Source organism: Nomia melanderi, chromosome 14 (assembly GCF_051020985.1).
Source record: "Nomia melanderi isolate GNS246 chromosome 14, iyNomMela1, whole genome shotgun sequence".
Lineage (NCBI taxonomy): Eukaryota > Metazoa > Arthropoda > Insecta > Hymenoptera > Halictidae > Nomia > Nomia melanderi.
The window spans coordinates 5,287,597-5,311,271 of NC_135012.1; the positions used below are offsets into that span (position 1 = coordinate 5,287,597).

General features: G+C 34.5%; 8 protein-coding genes and 1 long non-coding RNA gene across 17 annotated transcripts in view; 3 read left to right on the plus strand and 6 right to left on the minus strand.

The window, feature by feature from the left end:
• The window catches only part of LOC116427218 (DAZ-associated protein 2), a 16,933-nt gene extending 12,434 nt beyond the window's left edge, over positions 1–4,499 (minus strand). For 2 of the 3 annotated variants that reach the window (XM_076373769.1, XM_031977307.2), the window contains exon 1: positions 4,329–4,499. In XM_076373769.1, the coding sequence (XP_076229884.1) occupies positions 4,329–4,344 (16 nt within the window). In that variant the 5' untranslated portion in view covers positions 4,345–4,499. The remainder of the gene's footprint in view (positions 1–4,328) is intronic. The other variant, XM_031977308.2, reaches the window with a different exon arrangement.
• LOC143175279 (uncharacterized) lies at positions 408–2,162 on the minus strand. Its single transcript, XR_013000058.1, has 2 exons — positions 2,012–2,162; positions 408–1,929 (listed from the first exon to the last, which is right to left on the minus strand). It is a non-coding gene; the product is annotated as an uncharacterized LOC143175279 (long non-coding RNA).
• On the plus strand, positions 4,496–8,803 carry LOC116427216 (putative ATP-dependent RNA helicase DDX23). Its single transcript, XM_031977298.2, has 8 exons — positions 4,496–6,039; positions 6,111–6,455; positions 6,535–6,957; positions 7,022–7,148; positions 7,237–7,476; positions 7,552–7,812; positions 7,900–8,074; positions 8,142–8,803. Exons 1-8 carry the CDS (start codon positions 5,465–5,467, stop codon positions 8,363–8,365), a joined length of 2,370 nt encoding a protein of 789 aa, XP_031833158.1. The 5' UTR covers positions 4,496–5,464; the 3' UTR covers positions 8,366–8,803.
• Positions 8,628–14,323, minus strand: LOC116427217 (testicular acid phosphatase homolog). 7 transcript variants are annotated; one of them, XM_076373760.1, is made up of 10 exons: positions 14,187–14,323; positions 13,809–13,981; positions 11,144–11,198; positions 10,836–11,040; positions 10,564–10,652; positions 10,089–10,187; positions 9,775–10,014; positions 9,473–9,658; positions 9,064–9,399; positions 8,628–8,986 (listed from the first exon to the last, which is right to left on the minus strand). In XM_076373760.1, the coding sequence occupies exons 4-10, from the start codon at positions 10,885–10,887 to the stop codon at positions 8,810–8,812; spliced, it is 1,179 nt and encodes a 392-aa protein (XP_076229875.1). In that variant the 5' UTR covers positions 10,888–11,040; positions 11,144–11,198; positions 13,809–13,981; positions 14,187–14,323; the 3' UTR covers positions 8,628–8,809. The 7 variants fall into 7 exon arrangements, with proteins under 7 accessions (XP_076229875.1, XP_076229876.1, XP_031833165.1 ...); XM_076373761.1 differs by lacking the exons at positions 13,809–13,981; positions 14,187–14,323 and adding exons at positions 11,438–11,675; positions 11,765–12,110; XM_031977305.2 differs by lacking the exons at positions 13,809–13,981; positions 14,187–14,323 and adding an exon at positions 11,765–12,110.
• Positions 12,393–14,674, plus strand: fest (wurstfest). Its single transcript, XM_076373771.1, has 7 exons — positions 12,393–12,504; positions 12,944–13,147; positions 13,377–13,643; positions 13,846–13,970; positions 14,031–14,148; positions 14,204–14,370; positions 14,449–14,674. Exons 2-7 carry the CDS (start codon positions 12,953–12,955, stop codon positions 14,672–14,674), a joined length of 1,098 nt encoding a protein of 365 aa, XP_076229886.1. The 5' UTR covers positions 12,393–12,504; positions 12,944–12,952.
• A 498-nt stretch (positions 14,675–15,172) lies between these two features.
• Positions 15,173–15,955, minus strand: Pbp45 (proximal sequence element A Pbp45). The gene is made up of 3 exons (XM_031977133.1): positions 15,794–15,955; positions 15,389–15,702; positions 15,173–15,305 (listed from the first exon to the last, which is right to left on the minus strand). Exons 1-3 carry the CDS (start codon positions 15,953–15,955, stop codon positions 15,173–15,175), a joined length of 609 nt encoding a protein of 202 aa, XP_031832993.1.
• Positions 15,956–16,823: 868 nt separating this feature from the next.
• On the minus strand, positions 16,824–19,713 carry AspRS (aspartyl-tRNA synthetase). Its single transcript, XM_031977068.2, has 12 exons — positions 19,526–19,713; positions 19,275–19,312; positions 19,124–19,208; positions 18,833–19,016; positions 18,665–18,767; positions 18,283–18,604; positions 18,047–18,218; positions 17,817–17,964; positions 17,540–17,729; positions 17,373–17,453; positions 17,196–17,307; positions 16,824–17,122 (listed from the first exon to the last, which is right to left on the minus strand). The coding sequence occupies exons 2-12, from the start codon at positions 19,310–19,312 to the stop codon at positions 16,959–16,961; spliced, it is 1,599 nt and encodes a 532-aa protein (XP_031832928.1). The 5' UTR covers positions 19,526–19,713; the 3' UTR covers positions 16,824–16,958.
• Positions 19,714–19,878: 165 nt separating this feature from the next.
• Positions 19,879–22,128, minus strand: Phb2 (prohibitin 2). Its single transcript, XM_031977069.2, has 6 exons — positions 21,851–22,128; positions 21,447–21,709; positions 21,064–21,381; positions 20,873–20,950; positions 20,694–20,790; positions 19,879–20,461 (listed from the first exon to the last, which is right to left on the minus strand). The coding sequence occupies exons 1-6, from the start codon at positions 21,975–21,977 to the stop codon at positions 20,268–20,270; spliced, it is 1,077 nt and encodes a 358-aa protein (XP_031832929.1). The 5' UTR covers positions 21,978–22,128; the 3' UTR covers positions 19,879–20,267.
• Positions 22,129–22,340: 212 nt separating this feature from the next.
• On the plus strand, positions 22,341–23,671 carry LOC116427215 (succinate dehydrogenase cytochrome b560 subunit, mitochondrial). Its single transcript, XM_031977297.2, has 5 exons — positions 22,341–22,573; positions 22,651–22,707; positions 22,917–23,116; positions 23,194–23,336; positions 23,445–23,671. The coding sequence occupies exons 1-5, from the start codon at positions 22,554–22,556 to the stop codon at positions 23,547–23,549; spliced, it is 525 nt and encodes a 174-aa protein (XP_031833157.1). The 5' UTR covers positions 22,341–22,553; the 3' UTR covers positions 23,550–23,671.
• Positions 23,672–23,675: the final 4 nt, after the last annotated feature.

Here is a 23,675-nt window from a genome sequence, read left to right on the forward strand (position 1 = left end):
TCAAAGCTATGTATATATTTATATACTTGCACAGAAAACCGATCGGGATGCAGGCGAACGGAACTTCCGCGCGAGATACCTCTGTTCCGCAGCGTATTGCGCGCACAACACCCGATTGAAAATCCGCGCGCGGAAACACGCATCGTCGCTTCGATCACCGACGAAGCGTGTTCCTTCTATCTTCTTTATTTTCTGTTCAATTATTCTTTATCTTCTTTTTTTCAATTTTCCTATTTCTTTTCTTTTTTTTCGTTCTTTAATTAGCCGCATACAGCGTCGACGAGATTTTCGATCGATTGCCCGATTGATTCTCGAACGGCGAACACGTACCGAGTGAACCGGTAATTCGCGATACAGAGTGTGCACGTATATATTTTACGTATACACGCTACTTGTTTTTCTTCGTGTTATGTTTCTTTTTTTCTTATTTTTTTTTTATTTTTTTGTTCATTGTTTCCCGTTCAAGATGGAATTAAAGCTAACGCGTTCTACCGTCGTCGAAGGTACAAGTAGAAATTCGTCTGAATATATAAACTACAAAACACGTGCAGAAACGACCACAAGTTTCGTCCCTCTATCATACATCGGTCTCTTCCGATCTTACAAAGTTTGTTTTGACCGAACGAACGAATGAACGAACGAACGAACGGTACGGATATACGGCCGCTCAACGGGGATTGCCAATCGAGCATAATTCCATGTTCCGTTATGCTTTTCTGCCCATTTTCCTTCTTTCTTTTTCTTGTTCTTTTTCATTTTTGGATTAAAACGAGAAACTTGTAGCCCGAGCCGAAGCGACATGCACTATTGTTAAAAGTGAGCTACCAAGTTTCTATCGAGTAGAAGTATCATATGAATACGCTGAGCTTAGATACAGCATTCGTGTCCACCTCGCTGGCTCATCGTGCCCCGCGTCGCATGGCCAATTTATATTTCGACGAGAATACGCGTCGATTTCACTCCGGCGTTCAGCGATCCTTCTTTGTTCGATCGTTCGTAAACGAATTCATCTGTTATAGAGAGAAAAAAAACGGCTGCACCACGTGCGGCACGATGAGTGACCAGAAAAAAAAAATTGGAAAAAAAAGAGAAAAATAAGAGAATAAATTAAGCAATCAGCCAATACCACGGTCTCAGTACGAAATATTTGTACACCCATATCAATATCTTACGTTCATATTGATTTGGATATATAGCAGCCGACGTCTCCAATTCAAAAAGTATAAGTCTCGATCGTGTTTAAACGCATTCATCTCGAAGGACTTACGAAAATACCCCTGTCGTCGTTTCTAAAGGATCACTGTTTCGTTTTTGTTCACATCTTTCTATAACGTACGTTGATTTCCTTGAATATTCCGCGAGCCGATGGTTCTAGGGATCTTCCTACTTCATAGAATGAATGAATATTAAAAGAAGTAACATTTTTTTCTTTTTTTTTTTTAAATATTAATATTCGATGAAAATTCAATGTTCATTAACGATGCAGGAAATTCCAAAATTAATCGCATCGTGATAAATGTTTCGATAAATTAAAAGAAATTCGATTAAGAAATTAAAGAGAACACTTGTTTCGTAATAGCAGCGGGAAACATTTCATGAATGTTAACGTTAACACTTTGGACGCACGGAATTAAATAACACTGTTGATCGATTAATAAAGGAAATATCTGTATAGACGAGTTTCGTGAAATATTTGAAATGAAATTCACGGAAATTATAATTTGAACGTTAAAGTAGGAGAACCCTTTAACCATTACGCGACCGGAAATGTTCAGATCATTCTTCGGACATAAACTCTAGAAACACAGCACTTCCGTTTCCGTTACGAAACGGCAGATTTTCAACGAGCGATCTCTTTAAGATTCAACGCGTATCTCTCGATCCTCTTATCGCTGCCAATCGTGGCACTAGCGCATAACCAACACAAACCTGGAAAAACGAGGAAACTGAGATTAGTCACATTCATTCCATTATTTTTCCCAGATTTCCTCAAAATGTCATCGTCACATACTATTTAGTTTTTGGTTTCTATTTAATATGCACGATATCTCTTGGTACCACGATCTGCCAATAAGATTAACGACACGGGGAACCGGAAGGAGCTGGACAAAATTCGATCTCTCGAACAGCCTATGGCGGGAAATCTAGGCTTAACCAACTTTCTATTATGTCGTTAGCATGTCTTCACTTTTTGAATCGGGAGGCGCACGGTGCGTCTATATCGTCATATATATATTGGTGGAATATATATATAATATATATATATCGTGTGATACGTAATATATGTTGGTATATAAACACGTAGTGAGTTAAGGTAATATATAGAGTAAGGTGAGGTTAGATACGTGGCTTAGGCTGCGCGAACGCCGGTCTCCGAAGCTCCACCTACTGACTGGGATCAAATCGTCTTTGTAATGGTCCGCTGCAAACATATTGACAGCCACAACTGTAGGCGCTATCCTTCGGTTTTTTAGCGGCTATACCGTGTCACGATAATACGCTCGCAGATTTGCACCAGTATTATCCTCGATTCTCGTTATTAATTTCTTGCCTGTGCGTTTCGTTCACACAGTGTATTAACTGATCTACTTACAGACTAAACTTTTACACATCCCTTAAATGCTACGCTCTGTAATCACACACGTCTGCCTTAGGAACAGAGCCGACTGAATTAGGAATAATCGCATAACTGTCCGAGCTGTTAATCAAGTACGATAATGGATTACTATGAAACAGTGTAGTGGTCCGAGCTGTACGTCGGTTCAAGATTTCCATATTGCACGTACCAAACTTGAGAAAGTCTGTTGCCAAAGTAAAATTGTGTACCTCACTCGTACGAGTAATTTCTTTGTAAATGGTCTGATCGAATGTTATTATGTACATACGTATACTGATCATTGGTAATACCCGTAGCAATGTTGCACCATCCAATATTGATACGTTTCGAGAAATATTTTTTGGACTGTACGTAAATAAGGTTAAAGATCTTTATATATATACGATCAACTTTACGTTAAGTTCATCCGTGTCAAATTGAACTCAATAGTTTATGAATATATGAACAATTCCAAGTTATTGAGAGTATGCCCATTATGTAATGAACCAATAAATTATTCAAGGAATTATGACTGAACTAACTTTTTACTATTAACTTATTCTTTAAATGCCATATGAATGAATATGAATTAACTTCTTTATTAATTACATTGTATACATATATATGGCTTCCAGAGATCTTGCATTAAAATATAGAAATAAAAGTTAATCTTTTTTTGATTTTCAAGAATGAAAGACGGATCAAAAGAAAAATTTTTCTTTGTTTGACTAGTTTCTTGAATGATATGCCTGAAATTTATGCATCGTGACTCTATTCAAATTGATGATCATACAAAAAGTTTCATAATGAACATAAATGCAGCTGCGCTACATTTTACTTTGAACATCTGTATTATCACTTTTACAAATTAATGTACATGGAATCGACGTTATAAATTTACACAGTTATTTTGCTTTGTTAATCACACAGTTCATTAATAACCATTCTTATGAACAATATGATAAATAACTTGTTCTTTAAGTTTGCTCACATTACTGTATTCTCCTAAAAGTATTATTCGAAACGAAAATTCACGTTTCTTTGTTTGCAATAGAAAAAAACATAATTTCGTTCCTTAAATATCGAATCCCGTTTTAAATATCTTAATAATTCATTCGTAAAACCTCATTTCATTACTTTCGAATAAAGGAAATATTAACATACAATGAATCTGCGCGAAGTTTAATAATTCGTCGGTCAATAAATTTTTTTTCAATCGCACGAAGCACACACAACTCCTGAATATATGCATAATGCGTTCTCGAGTATGCACGTCGGTTGAGTCAATGAAAAGTGCATAAATAAAGCGAAACGTGACATATAACGAAGAAAACCGATAATGCCGTAACGAAAACCGTTGTTTCCCGCATCGCATTCGAGTTTTAATAAAGAGTCGTTGCGAAAATTATCCAGGACGAGCTCTGGAAGCCATTTTGTATTTCCCACACAGAATGCGGTATTGATTTATCTGTCACTGGGCAGTAATTCAAGTTTTTTTCTCGTCGCGCGAGTACGAGGATCCGTTTGCGGAACAAATGATACAAGCTTTCGATCGAATTTGAACGTGCACCATTCTTCACAGGTGTCGGATAGCTAATAGCTAACAGAAAAAAAGAATTGTCCGTCGTACGAGTGACAAGTGGGTATATCCTCGACTCGAAAACACGAGATATTCTTAACGTGTGTAACACATACTGCTAATCGTTATTACGCGGTTACGATGTATAATTACCTTTCTTGTCGGTCATTATTGCTTAAAGTTTCACAAATTCTAGCAAAAAAATACGTTATTCCTAATTAAATCACCGATTCAAGTTTCAATACTGAGGAGACGAGCAACGGCTGTGACACTTGACGGACACTAGCGCCCTTTATTGAGCCTGCCCGTGGCTCCTCTGATGCCTTGACGCTATTGGTCGAAAATTTTACGCGCGGCTGCCCAATGAATGCAACGTTTTCCACTTGATATTGACCGCCAAAAATTCAATAATTTTCGGAGCAACAAATATTTATAACAATTCCATATTAAACTATAATCTCTTTTCGTCGTATACTATTATTGTAAATTTACAACTGGAATTGTTTACATAGAATGCTACCTTTAGATGCACAATGCATTAAAAGCACACTGATAAAGAAAATTCATAACAATACAGAATAATACAAATTACATATTTTTATGATAACGGGCAGCTGATTCTTAGAAATAATTTTCATTATAATTTTTTATCTCTGTACAGAAAGATAAATATCGAGATGTAGCGTTGAAAATTTGCCTAAGTGCGTAGCACGACTTCCGATTAATTGAGTACTAAAGATTCTAAAACAATTTACAAATAGCTACTTTTTTAGGAGGAATATGAAAAATTTATAATTTCTTTGAAAAATTGATTTCACGTTGTTTGTATTGGAAAAGTAACCAAAAGCGGTTTTTGTCGTACATTGCGATAAATTTTATCGGATATATATACTTCACTGAAAATTAATATTTATTTAAAAGGAAAAAAGGAACAATATTGTACTAAATATATGTTCCATTGACTCATTCGAATATTGTAATTTTTAATGTTATACTTGTTTGATAACTTCAAGTAATAGCATTTTATCGTATACTTGGCTATATTGTGACATCCAACAACGTTCCGCAGGAAAGTATTTAAAATCTATATCAATTGAGGAAAAGATGTTGCTGTTATGAATAATAAACATTATTGTAACGAAACAAAATATTTTCGTAAATAATAATATGTTCATTGTTTAAAAGTTGCTGTATATTGAAATTTTAGCTTTCTAACCTTAATATTTATCAAATTTTTCAACTGTTGAAAAGTATAAACAAATTAAATAAACTATTTTCTGTAAACTATCATGGCACACGATAAAAAAACTGTAAGACGGAGTCGATCCCGTGAACGGGATCGTGATCGTGAAAGAGAGCGTGAACGTCGTGATCGGCGACGATCTAGGAGCAGGTCAAAGGATCGTAAAAAGGATAGAAAACGTTCTAGATCTCGAGAACGTTCACGAGAACGGGATAGATCGCGTGAAAAAGACAGGGACAGATCTAGGGAAAGACGAGAGTCTAAGGATAAATCAAAGGATGAAAAGAAAAGAAAGCCAAGTCCGATATTTGTTATGGAAGATGAGAACAAGAAAGAAAATAAATCTGATACGAAGAAGGAGGAAGAGGAGATGGAAGATAAAGCAAAGCTTATTCCTAAAAAAGAACCGCTTAGTTTAGAAGAATTATTGGCTAAAAAGAAAGCTGAAGAAGAAGCAAGGGCCAAACCAAAATTTTTAACTCAGGAGGAGCGTGCAGCTTTAGCATTACAGAAGAGACAAGAGGAAGTTGAAGCTATTCGAAAACAGCAGGATGAAATGCGTAAATCTTTGTTTCATAATGAGAGTACTGGAAAAGAACGAGAATGGGATGAAAGAGATAGGTAAGTAAAATCTTTTACGAGTAAACGCAATTAAATGATATTTAATATCTCTCAATTTAATGTTTCAACAGTTTATTAAGTAGGCGTAGAGATGGTCAGCGCACAAGGGAAGAAGAAATTAAGGACAAAGATAAAGAAAAAGAAGTAGAAGCTATTAAAGAACGTTACTTAGGATTAGTAAAGAAAAAACGTCGTGTTAGAAGATTAAATGATAGGAAATTTGTATTTGATTGGGATACTTCAGAAGACACATCTGTTGATTACAACAGCATTTACAAGGAACGTCATCAGGTTCAATTCTTTGGTAGAGGAAATCTCGCTGGTATAGATATCAAAGCACAGAAACGAGATCAAAGTAAATTTTATGGAGAACTTTTAGAAAAGAGGAGAACAGAAGCAGAAAAGGAACAGGAGAAGTATATATTGGTTGCAGTATAAAAAATTATTTACATAATGTCTATTTATTTACATTAACATCTATTTTCCACTTTCAAGGATGAGATTGAAAAAAGTGAAGAGGAAAGAAGAAAAGCAGAAGTGGGATGATAGACACTGGTCAGAAAAAGCTCTTCAGGAAATGACTGAGAGAGATTGGCGTATATTTAGAGAAGATTACAATATTACAATAAAAGGAGGTCGCATACCAGATCCAATTAGATCATGGAAAGAATCAGGATTCCCTAAGGAAATTCTCGATATTATTGACAAAGTTGGATACAAAGACTTAACACCTATTCAAAGACAGGCCATTCCTATAGGTCTTCAGAATAGAGATATCATTGGTGTTGCAGAAACTGGTTCTGGTAAAACTCTGGCATTTTTAATTCCATTACTATTGTGGATTACCAGCTTACCAAAAATTGAAAGATTGGAAGAAGCGGATCAGGGTCCATACAGTATAATTTTAGCACCAACCCGGTATGTTAGATTATATAATATGCATTGCCTGAAGTATATTCTTATTTATAAAACATGTTTTTAGTGAATTGGCTCAACAAATAGAAGAAGAAACTAACAAGTTTGGACAACCATTAGGTATAAGAACAGTCGTTGTTGTTGGTGGTCTTTCAAGAGAGGAACAAGGCTTTAGATTAAGAATGGGTTGTGAGGTATCAATTTGTTATTGTGCAGATATTATCCATTATATACCTGTAAAATGCAAGTTTTTATATTATATAGTAAATTTTGCCATTACAGATTGTAATAGCTACGCCTGGTCGATTGATAGACGTACTAGAAAATCGATATTTAGTTTTAAATCAGTGTACTTACATAGTACTAGACGAAGCCGACAGAATGATAGACATGGGATTTGAACCAGACGTGCAGAAGATTTTGGAATACATGCCAGTTACAAATTTGAAGCCAGATAACGAAGACGCCGAAAACGAGGAAAAACTTTTAGCCAACTACAATACGAAGAAAAAATATAGACAAGTAAAAAATCATTCTTTCCATTACATTAACTTGTTCATCCAAATGACTGCTTAATTGTATTCCTATCATTTTCAGACTGTGATGTTCACAGCCACTATGCCACCTGCGGTAGAACGATTGGCCAGAACTTATTTAAGGCGACCAGCTGTTGTGTACATTGGCAGTGTTGGCAAACCAACAGAAAGAACAGAACAAATTGTGCATATTATGGGTGAGGCTGATAAGCGTAAGAAACTTATGGAGATCCTCAGCAGAGGAGTAGAACCACCAGTGATTATATTCGTAAATCAGAAGAAGGGTGCCGACGTACTTGCAAGAGGTCTAGAAAAACTGGGTGTATGTTTCTTTTTCACATTAACATTAACTTTTGATCGTTCATATTATATATTTAATTCCACTTCATTATTTTATTTTGTTTTTCAGTACAATGCTTGCACACTTCACGGTGGTAAAGGACAAGAACAGAGAGAATATGCACTTGCATCTCTCAAGAGTGGTAGCAAAGACATTTTGGTTGCTACCGATGTTGCCGGTCGTGGTATAGATATTAAGGATGTTTCGATGGTTATTAATTATGACATGGCTAAGACCATAGAAGGTAAGTGGACTCTTATTTCTTAATTAAAGGGATTGAAACTGGTATTATTTCTTACCTTTGTTTTTAGATTACACGCATCGTATTGGTAGAACTGGTCGAGCAGGAAAGGCTGGTCTTGCTATTTCGTTCTGTACTAAAGACGATAGTCATCTGTTCTACGATCTTAAGCAAACAATCCTCGCAAGTCCGATTTCTACTTGTCCACCAGAGCTACTTAATCATCCAGACGCGCAACATAAACCTGGCACAGTAGTAACGAAAAAACGTAGAGAGGAAAAAATATTCGCCTAAAAACACAAACACTTAATTGTAAGCATTTGTTTATAACCGACCCGTGTATTTATGTCTTATACATAGATGCATATTTTTTTATAATGTTTCATCAGGGTAGGAATGTGACTGTCAATGTAAACAAAACGAATAAAATGTAAATACATACTACTGAAATAAATTTTGTATTATTTCTGCTTGTATAAGTTGAGGATCTATGGATGTAGTGTCTGGGATCGAAGTGAAGAAATGTGATCCTATTTCAGCAGTCATCTCTGAAAAATATGTTAACATATTATCCGATATTTTATTTTGCAACGAATCATTTTAAAAAGTCTACAATTTCACAATTATTTATTACAAGAATTCCGGCTTTAAATGTTACTTATCGTTAACAATTACTTAATTATTTTCCACTTTTTTAAATAATGTTCTTCATTTACACTGTTAATAAAATAATTATAGTCAAGGAACTGGAGCAGGCGGAGGAGTGTAATCTCCTTCAACTTTGCATTCTTCTTTCCAGTCATCTGGTATCATTGGTTTCATAATTTGTATAAATTTGTCAAGCGGACAAACCGTTACGCAACCAGGAATAGTCAGCGAATAAGGTTCGTGATTAGTTGTGTTTCTTAAGAACACCTATGGAAAAAACGCATAAAAGCTATGCAACCGTTATCTAAATATCGTCGACTCTGCATAAAACATAAAGGCCTTACTTGAACATTCCAACCATCTTTGTCCTCGTGTAATTCGATCATGGTCATAATATTATAATGTGGCATTTGATTGTTCCATACGTGCATAACATCCAACAAAGTTACAACTGTACTATCATGACCGATATACATAAACATTTTCCTGTGTTCAGGAACGATAGTATTATCTTTCTTCGCCAACATGTCAGTTACGATCTTCTTAAGGAATGGTCCACCTTTGAGTCGTCTTAAAAGATCATTATATACATTCAGTTCAAAATCGTACAGTGTTAATGGTTCCATCTTATCAGGATAGTAATCGTCAGTCCATTCAGGAAGGGTCAAATTCATTTGTTTCTAAAATATAGAATTTATGATTTTCATAGTGTTGCCTTGAATACATTTAGTCTTTGAAGGAAACAATACGCACCTCGGCTGTTAATGTTCCATAAAGAGAATTGACGTCTTCAGGAGATGATATTGCCATACCTGTTAAGTTCGTTAATTCATTGTACAAGTTCGTGTTATCACTTTGAATCTTTTGCACTTCTGGTAAAGACATAATTGCGCGTCTTAGCTTGGTATATTTCGGGCATGTATCCCATATTAACATTAACTGCAGACATGAGATTAATTAAAAATAGAATAATAAATTCCATAAGTATGAAATAAAACCTGAATATAAAAGAAAAAAAAATATATATATGTATGTGTGTATATATATATATATACAGTATCTTCCGAACGTGGTTGATAAAACAAGGTGACTGGTTGCCAGGGTAGATCAGCTTTGAAAGACTGCTTTTCGTTTGGTTTCCACAGAGCAGCTGCTTCTAGCAAAGCAGACATCTTTGTACGATCAACCGCGGTAGATTGTAGATAAAATATTTCTGGACTGTAAATTGGTCCCAGGAAGTCATCGTAACGATTGCGTAGGAAAAGTCCTTGATTATACTGACTTCGTCTTCCCTCCTACACAGCAGTTTTGAAGTTTATCATTGAATCAAACCTTATTGTTAGGTCAACCAATAACAAGAACTTATTACATTCGTCAGTTGACCCCAACCATAAGGTTCCATTGAATCATTTAGGTAGGGATCATTTGGATAAGTATCTTGTGGTGCTCTTTCTCCATGTCTCATTACCTAAAAATTACTTTTTTTACTACCTTCTCCAACAGATACTATTGTTTAATTATTTCTTTTTACCGTCTTCTATTCTTGCACAATTGTATACTAATTTCAAAAGAGTAAATTAAGTGACAGAACGTGTACCGCGAAGATAAGTAGTTCAAATAAATGGAGCTTGTTCCTACTATTGTAGTATCTTTCAAAAGAAATGGATTTACATTGTCAAGACCTTGCGAAACATTTAATGATCGCACGATAAAGCTAAGCCCGTTACAGATATGTCTACCTCGAATAAACGCATACAAAAAGAGACACACACACACACTGATTACCAGACAATGAAATACAGACTGAACTTTTTCAATTTAACACAATTTTTTCACGAACCTACCACTACAACCAGACGAAGAGTAGTATCTCCAGTTTTTCTTTCATTTTTCTTATTATTAGTCCCGCCCTCTTCGAGTGTCACAGGCGATCCTATAAACGGAGAGAACCGGATACATTAAATAACACTTTCAAGGACGTTTGTGAAACTAAATATATGATAGAATTGAAACAATCATAGGAATAAGTACATATCAACTATTATAAGTGAAGCTCGATACGACTGCTGTGGAAAAATTGTGATTTTTCCGCAAGTTTATTAATGAAACAATTTACCTGACGACAAGTAGACGGCGGCGATAAAAATTAGAAGTTTAACAGCCAGCATTTTTAAATATAGTCGAATAATTTTTTTAAGGACCGCCTTCCATTGACTAGTCGACTCCAACGAGCTGCTACACGTGCTGAACGGCTGCAGACTGGGGCCTTAAGAACTGCTAGCAGATAAATTCTGTGTCCCCACCATGCGAAAAGTTGTATTCTACAATATAATGTTACTAGTAACAAGACCGTCTTCTGTACTCAAGTGTCGAACATTTATTCTATTGATGTCAGTCGGTCGCGTGAAATATAAAAGATTGTACCTCGCACGTGTCCCGATTCTCTCCACTTTCGTATGCCGTTAATAACTCTAGGAACCTGGAACATACATTGTAAATTAATAAGCGATGAATAAAGATATATTTTCACCCGGTACGAAATCATTCATTCCCAGCCCTTTTAATTGGATTACTACTCCAGATTCTTTGATCGTATTACTGTATTACTTTGGTCTTCCACCGTTTCCAATAATGCGAACAGTGTCTCCATTTGGAGATAAAAAAAAACTGCAAAGGAAGCAAGGATTACGTAGTTATGCAATAAGCCGATTGACTTGCAGTAATTTCTTGTTGTCGAAGTTCATGCTTTATCCATGACTGGACGCTCCGAAATGAGAAAAGGACGTCTTAATTGCTATCCTTGAGTACGAGTGACGGGGTATTAGAAAGCACGTGCTACGACACTTTTAGAGTTCAGGTCGCCTGGTAGTCAATTCATTGTAAAATCCCACGGATTATACGCAAAAAAAAAATCACAATATTCGAATTCTCTGAAGCTCGTATTGAAGCGATCAAGCTGAAAAAAAAGATTCGTAGCGTCGGAACCGGTAGCGACTCGTTTTTAATGAAATGCGAGTATAATTGCTTTTCAATAATAGGCATTACTTAAATATCATTTAGCATGATAGAAGGAATCATGTAAACACGCGGCTGTTACTATTCGATCATACACAACGGACAAACCAAACTTGAATATTCTAAGCAACGTTCATAATTAATGCGAACGCAGTTACGTTGGCAGGTTTTATAATTGATAAACGACTATTGTGTAACCGCTGTGCGTTAACGGTTGCATTTATGTTTGTCAATGAGTTGTCAAAGCTTGGCGAAAGAAACTCGAAAGAAATTCGAACGACCTTAAATATTACCGTATCGTTACAACCGTCCCGATAATGGTAATTTCAATTTATGAAAACGATTCCGGTACAGTCTGTCTATTCTCGTTTTGACGGAGTTCGCCCGGAGTCAGTCTTTTGTCATATTTTATTGTCAGGGCAACGACAAATCAAGATGCTCATTTATTTTATCGAAATATCCAAAACCATAATCCTTGCAAGCCTGTACAAGCATCTAACGGGCTTTGCTCTTTGTTGACGCGATCCACGAGCTCACGAACGCCGAACAAGAAGACTCTGGGCGAGAAGAGAGTCACGTATGCGAAGATCTTCGTGAAACCCAAGTACCGGGAATCCGCCAGATACGCGGATTCGTTGGAAGCCCCCAATCCTGTGGATAGACAAACAGCTTCAGCCGTGGATCGCATAAACAAGGGTGGTCAAACGGTGGTGTCGAAACCCCGGAAATCTCGCCGCAAGAAGTCGAGAAACGCTGCCACCAACTCCAAGGTCTCTCTCACACGATTATTCGTGAACCGATTACCAAATCGTTCGCCCTTCATTTCTACTTTCTCTTTACATAACGGAGTGTTGCAAAATTAACTCGGAAACCATTGACTTCGTTACAATAAATCCGTTATTCCGAAAGAGTCGGAGCACGTTATCCTGTTAATCCCTAATGTTCCAGTTTTATGACATTTTCAACTGAACTTTCTAAAAAAATAATCACAATAGATTAGCGTTACGTTAACGATATATATATATTAATTATTATATATATATATATAATTCTTTCGGTTATTCAATTTCCGACCGTACGATATTAAATTTTTCCCCGATAATGTAATAACTTTGTTGCGTATGGTTGCACGAGGTATTACAGCTACTCGAGCTAATCCACGGTTATTTCGAGTAATCTGTTCTAACGTGTCTTCTCGTGAATTCAAAGACAAAACCAATGGCAACTACTTGCGGCGAATATCGAAAAGACACCCAGAAATGTAATACACAAGCGGGAACACAGTCGCAGAATCAACAACCGTGTTCCATGCCAGCAATTCAGAATCAAACGAATTCGACGACGCCGATGCGCCTGAGATCTCTTTACACGGCGCACAGCTATCATACGCAAACAGACGAATCTAATTACCAGGTACATCTACAAGTACAGCTCGAAAAGTTAAAAGAGATCCCTGTACTTTCTAATTCAATAATTTCTCCGTCTATAGGCAATCTCGCTGATTTTATTCCAGCGTTTAATATTTAAAACTGCGAGGCGTGTTCATACTGTAGATCATTTTTAATTTCTTGAGCTGTACTTTAAAAACGGTCCGCGGATCATAAGAATCGTTTCCCTCTAGCGATACAGTGAATTTTCCAAGTATTTTGAAGCACCTCCGTCGGAACAATGGGGCGGGCTAACGAACGCAACGCCGTTCTCCAATTCAACGCTTTGGCGGCAGCCACGGAACTCGAAAGTGGTTATGCCTTACTACGAAGAGACCTGCGTCTACGCGGAAAACTGGAGGGAACACGATACCGATGCAGCCATAGTTACCACGCCGCATGGGACCATTTCCCTGAGACTTCACAACAGAATTCGAGTAGATATGACCATCGATCGCGCGGTCAGAATAATTAATTTCAAGGTATCCCTTTCTTTTCCTACATTAAAGCAAGATTCCAGTTGAGAATGTATCGCTTGAAATTATTATCAAGACTTCTACCAAAGAAAAGAAACAAAGAGCTATGAAATCGACAGTAGGATGTTCGCATTGAAAAATTGAAAAAGGAGTAATATGGTTTATACTTACACAATTTTTATATGTATTTCATTTATCGTCAGCGTAGAATAACATTGTACTATCGTTGAGTGGTTCTGGGGCAACCGCAGCATTACTGCACCCGAATGGAAGAATATATCAATATGGATCACGAGTTGAAATCTTGGCCCACGACGCCCATGGCAATAACAAGTTAGTGGTATCTGTAACATCGTTAAAACATTATTAACTATCGACATTGTCATTCGTTAGATACGCAAAAATGTGGTACAAAGGAGTCAGCTTCACGTCCGAGCAATGTGCTCTTGTCTATTTAGTGGACACAGCGGGAACGAGAACGACTACAGACTCGTTTTCTGACATGAGTCAGGTATAGTAATGTAATACATATTTATAATGTTTATTTACATTATACCGCCTTCCAGGATTTTTCTGTAAGTGTCTTTTATTCCCGTTCTCGACACGGTTTAACGTGCCTGCAAGAAGCTGCGGCCGCTCTAGACTCTGCTCAATACTGGTTAACGAACGAAGGAGTAGAGAATTGGATTATCAATAATGTCAGAGTTTCCCAAACACCTGATGGTCTTGTTAGGTACCTTCAACTCGTTACGATTCAGAAAACCATATTAATATTATGAACACATAAATATGTAATTTATGTTTCCGCTAGAATCGCACGGAATAGTAACAAATATCAGTTGCGCACATCCCCTAGTAATGGTACTGCTTCGTTAACAACGCCGTTTTTACATTGTACCGCTTCTTTGGGCCAGACATCCCATCTTTTCGTGCGTCGCGGAGAACGACGTATGCACTACGATGGAACCAGTTTTATTGTTCGCAACGCAGGCCACAGCGCTGGATTCGATGACAATAACCAGCTGAAAGTTTACTAAGAAATTCTAATGCCAACTTTCATTGTCGTGAACTTTGTAAAAGCTTTCCTCGCGATCACACAATTCTCGCATCCAGTATACAGATTCGCTTTTAATGTCGTACACTCGGTACAGCTATGTGGAACTAAAAAATATCTGTTGCATATTTTGGAACTTGAACTCTTGCAAAGTGACTAATTACCCCAGCAAACTGCCAAATATTCTAATCAGTTTTTAAGTTTAGAAATTCACTTGAATTTCATTTTAAAGATGTTTTGTAATTTAATGAATTGTCTTCATTTACCATAAAACGTAGCTACAAAAATGTGTACAATTTGTTCTATAAAGAGTTTTCCATAAATTTGGAACGATTGATATTTTCACTAATTTGTTCCTTATGCTACTTTGTACATTTCTCAATAAATAATGATTTAAATATAAACACCATTCTGCTTAGCATTTTCTGTTATTACAAGATAATAAACTTACAGATAAAAGATGTATTCTTCATTAATATTTTTACTCTGAATCTAGTATATCTGAATCATAATCGTCAATTTCTAAGTCCTCTTCAGAGTCATTTGAGTCTGTTTCATAATCATCCTGATCAAGCAGTGGTCGTATTCTTTTATTTGTTCTAGTATTACCTTTCCTAAAGTTTAAAAGTATAAATCAAATAAGTAGACAATTGTACTATCAAATATGTTATAAAGATACAAAAAAATATATACTTACTTTCTGGGTTCTCCTTTCGAAGTAGAAGCATTGGAACTAAACGCGCTTTGCATCTGCTGATTTCTTCTTTCCTCTTCAAATTCTCTAATGTCATTAATAATTTCCCCAGCAATGTTGGGATTAAACATATTTAAACTAGTGGCTGACTCAGTTTTAGACATCAGTATCTGTTTCTTTTCTTCGTAAACTTTACTTAATTCATCAATTTTTGAGAGAATTTGGTGCTTGTCTGTCAAGTCTTTCAAAGTTGATATTACAGAATACGGATTAAAGGAGTGTGATTCCTTTTTACGATAATGTTTCTCCAGGCCATACTAAAAACAAGAATATATCAAATTATGATACAATACAAATTTCTTCATTATTTTTTAAAGGTATAAAGTCTTGTCAATATTAGTCAATTACCTCTTTATCAAAAATACAAAAGTGAAATGCATTATCTACTATTAATTTAGATAATATATAATTGGCATCTAAATGCTCAGCCTCCTTTATTTCTGCATGTAGCTCCATAATATTTCTCCAATCATCTAGTTTCACTCGAATTTTAAACAGATCAGTAGGCATCTTATAATATATTCCATAAAGAAGATACAATCCTCCAATGCGTTCTTTAAATCGAGGAGGTAAAAGAAGAAATTTTTTGGAGGTATTTAGAGCTTCTTCACAAAATTCTAACATTTCAATGTATGAAGGACGTCCACTAAAAATATAGAGAACATTAATTTCAAATAAGTATAACTTTTTAATGTAACTACTTATAAAGACAACATTGTGGATGCTTGTACAAATTTTCATTTTTGTATTCTACTTCACAGAAATCAGCAATTGAAGAAACTCAAATTCTGAATTTCTTTTACACTTTTTTGCAATGTTCGTAGGTAACTTACGTGAAAACCAAAGAAAATTTCATATCTTTCCAAATCTCGCAAAATGTTTGAAATCTGATATCGTTCGCCTGTTCAAAACGGGTAATTAATTGTTCACAATCTTCTTTAAACCCGCTTAAAATCAACGACCTGCTTGTTGCCATTTTGAAATCTTTAAAATATAGAAATGTTATCAGGAATTAATTGTTTACTGTCAAGTAGACAGCAACAGTCAGCGATGACGCAGTATTTTGCACGATTACTTGTTATTTCTTTTAACTCTGGTATATACACACAAAACTTTAAAGCTCGCGTTCGAAGACACTTGCTCTTGTTTGACATTATTCTTTCGCAGTATACAGTAGAGACATCTATGACGACATATCCTTAAACGCGGATAATTTGAATAACACGAAATATCTATTAATTTAAACGATAGACGAATAGAAGTCAATTTACAACAACTTTCAGAATCGAATAAAAATTAATTGAAATTAGATCTTGATAAACAATACAATTAATTCGGAGATCGTATACACGTGAAAACCAAATGATTTAAAACCATATTCAAAATGTTTTATTTATTAATTTTCTTCTATTGGAAAAGTAGTTAACAATTGTTTAAATTTATTAACTATTTTTGAAGTTCCATAAAGCAGTTCGATGCATACAAGATTAATGAAGAAGTAAAGTCTTAAAATTTAAGGCGTTAGACGTTTCGGATCACGAGGGAACATTGAAACCTTTCTGATATTATCTAAACCAAGATACAACATTACGACGCGCTCCATTCCGATTCCGCCACCAGCATGAGGAGGGCAACCATATCTAAATGCGTCGATGTATGCTTTGATCTGTTCTAAATCTAAAATATTAAAATAATAATAATGTATTAAATATATATAATTATACACATGATAAAACGTAGATACCCTTACCAATTCCATGATGTTTGGCACGTTCTGTCAGAAGTTCAGGGTCATGAATACGCTGCGCACCAGAAATAATTTCTTCGCCTCGCATAAACATGTCGTAAGAATTCGATGCTTTCTGTAATAAATATTATGATATCTATTCGACAAATTACCTTAATATACTGAATTACATCTACTCACAGGATTATTTGGATCTGGCATTGTGTAAAAAGGTCTCACTGCGAGTGGATACTTATCCAAAATATAGAAATCAGTGTCATACTAAAAGTAAAATTAGAAACACTGTTTAATTAACTTCTGATATTATGTACACAAGTTAAGATATATTCTGTGCAAAAAGAACTTACTTTTGCTTTTACAAGTTTACCCAGTAATTTCTCATCGGGTGTAGACAAATCATCTTCTTCACCTAAAGTTACTCCAGCATCTGCCAATAATTCAATTGCATCAGTGAATTCTAATTTTAAAGGTGGATCTAAAAATTTGAAAGGTTCTACATTGTACTGCTGACGAACAGCCTGAATCTCAGCAGCGTAACTAAAATCATATAATACAAACATCTTTATAGACTGCAGAGAAAAATGAATTCTTCTGTACCTATATTAATGAAATATGTTTACTAACGTATCACGAAGACCTTTGAACATCTCCGTAAATAATTGTCCAATAGTATCCACTACCTCATGATAATGATACTTAAATGCCATTTCTAAATCAAGACCGACGAATTCTGTCAAATGTCTGTGTGTATTAGAATCTTCAGCTCTAAAAACTGAATAATTATTACATATAGTAAATAATCGTAATTCATAGGATATTTAACTTATTGATTACATTTCTAAGTCTTAAAATACCTGCTCCTACAGTAAAAACTTTGTCAAAGTCTGCAGCTATAGCCATTTGTTTATAAAGTTGAGGAGATTGGGCTAGATAAGCATTTCCTTTAAAGTATGACACTGTGAACACATTTGCACCACCTTCGCTTGCAGCAGATATAATTTTTGGTGTATGAATTTCAACAAAACCCTATAAATAAAACATGTAACTATGTAAATCGTTATTAGATAAAATCTTTTTAGTAATTACTTACTTTGCTTGTCAGAATGTCTCTAAATAATTTACATATAGCTGCTTCAACCCTATATATAGCTTGATTCGCTGGAGTTCTTAAATCTAAAACTCTGTTGTCTAATCTAGTGTCTTGATTCACTTTGATATTCAGAGCATTGTCATCTGCTTCTCCCATAGGCCTTGAAGCATCCTCAATTTGTAAAGGTAATTGTGGCTTTGCAGCACTTACCACAAATACTTTTTCAATATGAACCTCTACATCTTTCTGTGTGCATGATTCAATTTTGGAAGGTACACGTTTAACAACTGCTTCTACATCCACAATAGACTCTTTTGTAATGCTGCAAAAATAATATAATAAAATGTCGAACAAAGTTTCAATGTTTACACTTTCAACTTACTTGGATATGAACTTAATCATCTGTTTGCTAATATTTTCATTTACTGCAGCCAATCCTTGGACTGTATACGATTGTTGTCTTAAGACAATAAAGCATTGTTTACCTACAACAAAATATTTTTATAATATGCGTAATGAATTGACCATCAATTTATTTCACACAATATACCTTTGGCACGGCTAGTATGTAAACGCCCTCTTAACCATACAGTTTGATTTTCTAATTCTGGAGTCAAATTTTTAATATCAATAAATTTCCTTTCCACATGTTTTTCTTTACTCTGTATCAATCCTGTGTCCCCATATTTCCCCACTGATACGTCTTCCTCTTGATTTGCTTCTTGTTGTGCTTGCTACATTTGTGGTTTAAAAATATAGTTGTTTTTATATTAAATTATTCACATACTACAAAAATAAGTTTCTTCTTATTCTGTATATTTACAATAATTCTTTAGCTTACAACTTGAGCTTTACGTTCAGCTTTCTTTGCCGCTTTCTCAGCCTCTTTCTGTTGTTTCTTAAGGGCCTTCTTTGAAATTTCATCTCTTGCAAAAAAACGTATCTTTAAAATATGAATTAAAAAACATTCAAAAGAATATCATTTGCCTTACCCTCCTACAGGTGATTCTGCTGGCTTATCTTCTCCCATCTATAAAAATGATGTAATAAAATGTCATAGTGTACGTGTCATAGTGTTATTTTTTACATGAAATATATATATGATATCACGTTAACATATGAATATATGAAATACGTAAATTATACTCTATTACGAACAATTATAGAAAACACATATGGAAATGATTAAAAAGAAGGTTAACCCAATTTCATGGCTTGAAAATTCTATTTTAATTTTACGCACCTTCGTTTCTTTGTGACTAAAATTTCTTTGCTAGAATTCCAAACCTTCTAATCCCCTTTTATCACAAATGAAGAAGAACTATTTAAGATAGTTGTATACTAATTTAAAATTTGCCGGATCTGGGCAATGTACAACTTTAAAGTACGTTCTGAAGTAGTCTGCTCTTTTGCCCTCTCCATAGATCTTTATTCTGACAGACACAAATGTGTTACAGTATGTACTATTTTAAGAACACACTGTATGCATTACTAATTATTTACAAAATTTATAATTACTTTTCAGCGAAAAGAATAATACATTTTATTATCTTCATTTAGAAACAAAGATATATAACAGTATAAATAATAATGCAATTTTCTTTCCTAATAACGAGTGCTATATTTGAGATATAAATATTATTACACAAAATTATTATAAATTCACTTTGTACTTGTAAAAAATAAATTACGAGAAACAAATATTTTTATAGTATCGTACAAAGATAAGATATCTACTATCTTTATACGGATATTTTGTGCTAGAACAATGTATGAACAAATCCTAAAATAATCTTTATGACTCTACTGGTAATATGCAATGAACATATTCTTAGAAAATTATTGTAATTTTGCCATTGGTTCTATTAGTCTAATGCAAAAACATTTCATCAGTATTCTGTATCGGTGATGGGAATAGGATAAGGAATAAATTAAAAAAGACGAGCTCGCATCGCAAGATCTCTTTAAACCTTTAGGTTTTCAATTCAAGAAATTATCATTTTTGCACCATCGTCCGCAGAATCCAATAAAGTTGATAACTGTTCCTCTGGAATTATCGGCGCAGTTTGAATTAACGGCTTTTTATTGATTTTCACCGATGGTTGGGGGTTGGATTGTAATGATTTCACCGCAGATTGCGTAGTTTCATTCCAACTTTTCCAGCTCACTTCTTCTTGACCTGCAAAAACATGAACTCGAGATTTGCGAGCGAGCATCATCGTAATATAGGGTGTATAATGAAAGGGAACCAGTACAGGTACAATAATAGTATGCATCTAATACATCTATTAAATCTTATTGATACTTTTTGTCGATATCTACATAAGTAACCATTTTATGCTTATTGTGTTACATTGCTTATAACGAAAAATGCAAGAGTAAAAAAATTTTACATAGCCTTTACTTCTTACTTTTTAATTTGTCTGATGAATCATCGAATGATGGATCTTGAATATTCAACATAAGACCACTGCCACTAAGATAAATGCGATTTTGAGAGGCAGCAATCTGAAATAAATATCAAATTTATAATTAAATTGTTTAATTAAATTATTAATACTATAAATACAGAAAAATTTGTTATAATTACTGTGCGAGAAATATTCTGCGCTGCTCGAAGTTTTCTCAACTTTAGATAGCCAGGATTTTGGCTAACAGCTAAACCAAGGTGCATAGAAGTTAAGGATATATCTTTCTAAAAATAAAATGTTTAATGAATAATAATCATTTTTCTATGTTTGAAATTTAAAAATTGTTTGTGTTATTATTATTAAAGGATATCATTTTAGCTGCTTCTGCTTCTCCTTCTGCTTGTACAATTTTCTGTTGCCTCTCTTGTTTTGCTCTTTCGACAACAAAAGCTGCTCTTTGTGCTTCTTGTTGAGCTACTTGCTTAGCTTCTACAGCAGCAGTATATTCTTTACCAAAGCTTAGTTCAGTAATAGACACATCATCTAACACTATGTTGAAGTCACGTGCACGCTCTGTTAATTCTTTTCTTACTAAATTTGATACCTGTTGTCTCTGTGTTATAAGCTGAGATGCATTGAACTTAGCCACGACTGACTTTAATACTTCATTACAAATGCTTGGTAGAACCTAAAATATAATTATACCAATAAAAATGAATTTGAACATAATCGTATATTAAAACTCTCACCAACCTTTTCATCGTAATCAAGCCCTAAATTACGATACATTGTAGGTAACGAACTGGCATCAGGCCGGGAAAGTACACGAAGGGAAATGTTAACCATCTGCAGATCTTTAGATCCGGTAGGAGAAGAGATCTTTTTGGGCCTACTTCTAATATCATAAATTATTGGACATTGGAACCATGGAACGCGAAAATGAAGACCTTCGGCAAGAATTTCTTTCTGAATACCTCCTATACGAGAGAATATAATTGCTCTATGTCCAGCCTCCACTGAAATAAAACATGTGTGTTCTTAACTTAGTTGCGTCATTCAATGCGTACATCATACATGTTCGGATATATGAGTTTCTACATTATTATACTAACAGTAGTAATTAAAGATCATTAGTGATATATAAAAATTATATTAACCTGTATACATAGATTTTGCAGCACTATAAACCGCCACGCTTCCTGCTGCAAAGAGCTTAACAGCTAAATTCATTCCATTTGGATTTTTGGACATTCGTGTTATAAAGTCTCCAAGTTTATCTGCCATTGTTAATTATATTATTATATCGTTGAACGAAATTAAAAGTGGATGACTTTTATTAAACTACAATTACGACGTGATCGGAATCAGAATTCACAATGCCGACAGTCTTTGATGAAAAATGGCAGACATCATACTGAGTTTACAATGAAGAAGAAGCATTAGTGAGAGTTTTCATGAATAATAAATTACTTTAAGGGCGATTTGTATGTAAATTAAACACGTTAAAGCAGCATTTGCATGAAATAAATAAAACACTTTTATTTATTCATTTTAGTAAAAATGATGAATTTCTGTTGTTATAACTACTTTTATTTTATTTGCGTATAGGTTCATTAAAAATTTGAGAGTTCTATTTCAACTGTAATGACATATGTTGATATGACAGTATGTTTGATATGTTAGATGAATTCTGGGATTATGTACTTTGTTTTATCTCTGCGAGCTAGCTAATATTAAAAATTAATTTTTGTAGAAATCTTTGCAACGACTTAAATCATTTGGCGATAACAAAGTTACTCGCTATCTATAAAGTGTGTTTATATATCCTGCAGACGAAAATACTAAGCAATCAGGAAAAACATGGCGCTGTGCTATACAAGGTAGTGAAATGTCGCTTAATATTTGTATTTTGTTTCACGATACTTAAGAAGATTTATGATGTAATTGATTCTTTTAGGCTGCTTTGCCGACGAAGCATCGATCTCCGAAATTTCCGGAGTTTATACACCTGCAGGTGACATATTACATAATATATAACCCTTTCAGTTCATTTCGGTATGAATAGAGTAGTTAAATTAGTATTATTTTATATTTCTAAGCAACAGAAATCGGTCAGTTTTTACTGAATTTCAAATAGTTCAACGATTAATATTTATAATTTCTTTTTAATATTATATGATCTGTATGTATGAATGTTAATAGTTGTTGAAATAAATAATTTAGCCCGCTTAATGTTGCTGTGTCAAAACCTCTGTGTTCTGGATCTGCGATATGCGAGTCTCACGATGACAAAAATATACGTCTTAAACGGCCTATGTCACCACATTTGACCATTTACCAAATTCAATTAACAGCATTCTTGTCAATAACGCATCGCACAACAGGGATGATATTATCTAGTTATGCTATGTTACTTGGTTTAGGTAAGATTATGATTCTTTTACTTGATAATTACAGATGTGATAAGTATGTACTGAGAATATGTAATCTGTAATTGTAGGAACGTTGCTTATACCTGGAGGTATTCCATGTCTTATAGAAATGACTCAAGATTTAGGTTTGTCTTCTGCTGTTCTTTTCTTGGGGAAAACTGCCCTGGCTCTCCCTGCTACATTTCATACAGTTAACGGATTCCGTCACTTGGTAAAATAGCAGTTGGATGTCTTTTATAATTAAGCATTTTGTTTAATAATTAATTCTTAACCGCGAGCATGAGATACTGTATAAATTTTCATTGGCAATATTTTGCAGGCCTGGGATATGGGAAAGTTTCTTACTATTAAAGAGGTATACAGCACTGGTTATGCAGTATCTGCATTATCAGTAATTTCTGCTATTGTACTTGCTGCATTATAAGTTCAAGTAATATCATTACTTTCAGTTGTGATACAATTTTCATTGTAAATTATCAGTATGAGCAGACTGCGTCATCTAATTTGTAAAATCTATTAAATCTAGAATAAAAAATTTTGTTAGACTGTT